Here is a 3,935-nt window from a genome sequence, read left to right on the forward strand (position 1 = left end):
TATGGTATTTCTTAACCAAGAAGTTCTTCATCATTGTTAGGTCTAAAAGGACATTTATCAACATCTAGCAACCTCACAATTGAAGTGTAAAAATGTATAACTTGTCCATATAAAACTTTTTAAGCACCTTCATTATATAAACCTTGATGAACAAAAACACTTGTATTTAAATACTCAATTTGTAATCTTAAACAAAACTTTGTACTTCCAAAATCTTTCATCTCAAATTCTTTCTTTAAGCAATCAATTGCCTTTGTGAACTCATTAGGAGTTCCAACGATGTTTATGTTATATGCATAAACAACAATTATGACAAATTCATTTTTCGATCTTTCAACAAGTACTTACAAGGACAATTATACATCTTGATTGCTTTAATCCATAAAAAAGGGACTGTTAGATTATGAATCACAATGATCAATCATATAAAGCATAAAGCCTAAATTAATTGAACAGTTCTCAATACTTAAACAAACAAAAATGCGGAAGCGTACCTCGTTATTGAGAGAGTAGATGAAAAATTAGCACTTGTAGAACACATGAAATCAATAAAAGATCCATCTTTCTGTAAGTGTGTTGAGACCATATGTTTAGTCATTTCGCTGCACGATGGTATCAGAGCTTGCTTTGATAGTTATTCAAATTTTTCGAAAATGGTTGGACAAAATCAAACTTTTGCTGAGGGTGCGTCTATTAATAGACCTCCACTTTTCACGGGTGAAAACTATCCTTTTTGGAAAGTTAGAATGCAAATATTTTTAGAATCAGTTGATAGGGGTATTTGGGATGCTGTTTTGAATGGACCATTTGTGCCTGTTAACGTTGTTAATGAAGTGCAGGAACCAAAGCCTTTTGCTCAATGGACTGCTGATGAAAACAGGCGAGCTCAATATGACGTTAAAGCCAGAAACATTATATCATCTGCTCTAACTCTTGATGAGTTCTACAGAATTTCTGTTTGCACCACTGCACGCGAGATGTGGGAAATCCTTCGAGTGACTCATGAAGGAACTGACGATGTTAAACGAGCTAGAAAGAACTCCTTGATACAAGAATATGAGATGTTTCGAATGCAGCAGGGAGAAACCATCTACGATGTGCAGAAGCGGTTCACACACATTGTCAACCATCTCAATGGGCTAGGTAAAACATTTGATACTGATGAACTTAACATAAAAATTCTTAAATCTTTGAATAGGACTTGGCAGCCAAAGGTGATGGCTATCACGGAGTCACAAAATCTTGCAACAATGACCATGGCGGCTCTGTTTGGAAAACTGAGAGAGCACGAGCTTGAGCTGGGAAGACTGAATGATGAAGAAGATCAAGGAAGAAAGAAAAATATTGCATTCAAAACCGAGGTTGTCAAAGGCAAAAAGCAAAAAGAGGAAGAAGATTCTGATGATGATGAGAATCTCAGTCTAATGATAAAGAAGTTCACAAAGTTCATGAAGTCCAAAGGAAGAAATCAATTCAAGAGTAATAAGAAGGAGAATCAAGGAAGCTCCTCAAACTTTAAATGCTATGGATGTGGAGAAACTGGTCATGTAAAAGCAGACTGCCCAAATTCTAAAAGGAGTGATGAAAAGAAAAGCAAGAAATATTTTAAGAAAAAGGCATACATAGCGTGGGAAGATAATGCCTCAAGTTCATCCAACTCTGAAGGATCCGATGAGGAAGAGGCAAATTTTTGCTTAATGGCCAATGGTGATCACTCTGACAGTGAGGTAAGCTCTTCTGACAATGAAAATGATTATGATTCTCTTTATGATGCTTTTCAAGAATTGCTTGCTAAATCCAGTAAATTAGATATTGCTCACAAAAAAATTGAAAAAGGATTTTAAAGAATTACAAGACAATCTTGAAAAATCTCTAGAAGAAGAAAATGTTTTGAAAAATAAAATCTTAAGTTTAGAAAATAGAGAAATTGAGGCAGTTGAATGTGAATCTTGCAAAAGCTATATGTTTGAGTTAATGATTTTAGAAAAACAACTTAAAGATGCTTTAGAAAATAAATCTTTTGAAAAACATGCTTTTGAGAAGAAGAATCTAAGTAGAAATAAATATGTTCCTAAAAATAAAAAGACTCGCAAAGTGTGGGTAGAAAAAGGAACTGTTCACTATAGAAATAATTGTTTAGCTACTTGTTTTTATTGCATGAAAAAGGGGCATACATCAAATAAATGTAATATTAAACACTATGATGTTCCAAATGGGAAGTATACTTGGATGCCTATTGCTAGATAATTCTTATATCCCTCTAACCCAAAGGACCCAATAAAGTTAATGGGGACCTAAAGAAATTATCTTTTTATTTTGTAGTTAACTTCCAAAGCTAGAAAATCATTGTGGTACCTTGACAGTGGATGCTCAAGACACATGACTGGTGATAAAAGGAAGATCAAGAATCTCAAAAGAAAGGATCAAGGATTTGTTACATATGGAGATAACAACAAAGGGAAAATAATTGGAATTGGAGATGTTGGTTGAGGAGATACCCTGAAGATCAAGGATGTGCTACTTGTAGAAGGACTGAAGCACAATCTTCTCAGTATTAGTCAACTATGCGACAAAGGTCTCAAAGTTATCTTTGAAAGTGATTACTGCACTATCCACCAAAAGGATTCTAATGAAATTGCTTTGAAAGGTATGAGACACAACAATATCTATTTAATTGATCTTGATTGTGCATCATCTAGTGATATAACATGTCTAGTTGCAAAGGAAGAAAATCCTTGGTTGTGGCATAAAAGGGCTGCTCATATTCACATGAAACAGTTGAATAAGTTGATGTCTAAGGAGTTAGTGATCGGTTTACCAAAAATAAAATTTTAAAAAGATAAAATATGTGCTGCTTGCCAAAAAGGAAAACAAGTAAAATCATCTTTTCATTCAAAAAATATTTTATCTACTTCAAAGCCTTTAGAGCTATTGCATATGGATTTATTTGGTCCCTCTAGGATTAAGAGTTATGGAGGAAATTATTATGCTCTTGTTATTGTGGATGACTACTCTAGATTTACTTGGACCTTCTTTCTTACCTTAAAAAGTGAAGCCTTTAAAGCATTTAAAAAATTTGCAAAATTAGTTCAAAATGAAAAAGATTTGAAAATTAAGATTATAAGAAGTGATCATGGTGGGGAATTTCAAAATGAGTCATTTGAAAAATTTTGTGATAAAAATGGAATTTTGCATAATTTCTCTGCACCTAGGACACCTCAACAAAATGGAGTTGTAGAGAGGAAAAATAGATCCTTAGAGGAACTAGCTAGAACAATGCTAAATGAATATAATGTTCCTAAATACTTTTGGGCTGATGCTGTGAGTACTGCATGTTATGTTTTAAATAGAATGCTTATTAGGCCTATTTTAAAAATTACTCCTTATGAATTATTTAAAGGTAGAAAGCCAAATATTGCTCATCTTAAAATTTTTGGATGCACGTGCTTTGTTTTAAATAATGGAAAAGAAAATTTAGGAAAATTTGATTCTAAAGCTGATGAAGCAATATTCCTAGGATATTCTCCTACTAGTAAAGCATATAGAGTCTTTAATCGAAGAACTTTGAATGTTGAAGAATCCATGCATGTTGTCTTTGATGAAGTTGTGGACCTTGAGGTGAACCCTCTTGAGTCAAATAAGCAAATTACAGGTGATGAAGAATATATTCAGGAAGCCCTTGATGAGATGTATTTAAATGAGAATCCACCTTATCAATCTGAAGATCTTGAAAAATGCTGGAAGTCACCAAGAGGACTATCTCTAGACAACATCATTGGTGATATTTCAAAAGGGGTAATCACTAGAAATATGAACAATTTTTGTATGAATGTTGCTTTTGTCTCGCAGATTGAACCAAAGAATGTTCAAGAAGCTCTTCAAGATGATCAATGGTGCATTGCAATGCAAGAAGAGCTCAATCAATTTGAAAGAAA

At 33.4% G+C, this 3,935-nt stretch overlaps 1 protein-coding gene across 1 annotated transcript; it reads left to right on the forward strand.

Moving 5' to 3' along the window:
• The first annotated feature begins 653 nt into the window (after positions 1-653).
• On the forward strand, positions 654-1,965 carry LOC146884554 (uncharacterized). The gene has a single exon (XM_085675421.1). The coding sequence runs from the start codon at positions 654-656 to the stop codon at positions 1,842-1,844; it is 1,191 nt and encodes a 396-aa protein (XP_085531547.1). The 3' UTR covers positions 1,845-1,965.
• The last annotated feature ends 1,970 nt before the right edge of the window (positions 1,966-3,935 follow it).

Source organism: Vigna unguiculata, chromosome 7, assembly GCF_037176805.1.
Source record: "Vigna unguiculata cultivar grain cowpea cultivar isolate G323 ecotype 2 chromosome 7, ASM3717680v1, whole genome shotgun sequence".
Classification (NCBI taxonomy): Eukaryota; Viridiplantae; Streptophyta; class Magnoliopsida; order Fabales; family Fabaceae; genus Vigna; species Vigna unguiculata.

Coding starts and splice junctions, on each gene's coding strand:
- LOC146884554 (XM_085675421.1), top strand. CDS start 654: ATGGTTGGACAAAATCAAACTTTTGCTGAGGGTGCGTCTATTAATAGA.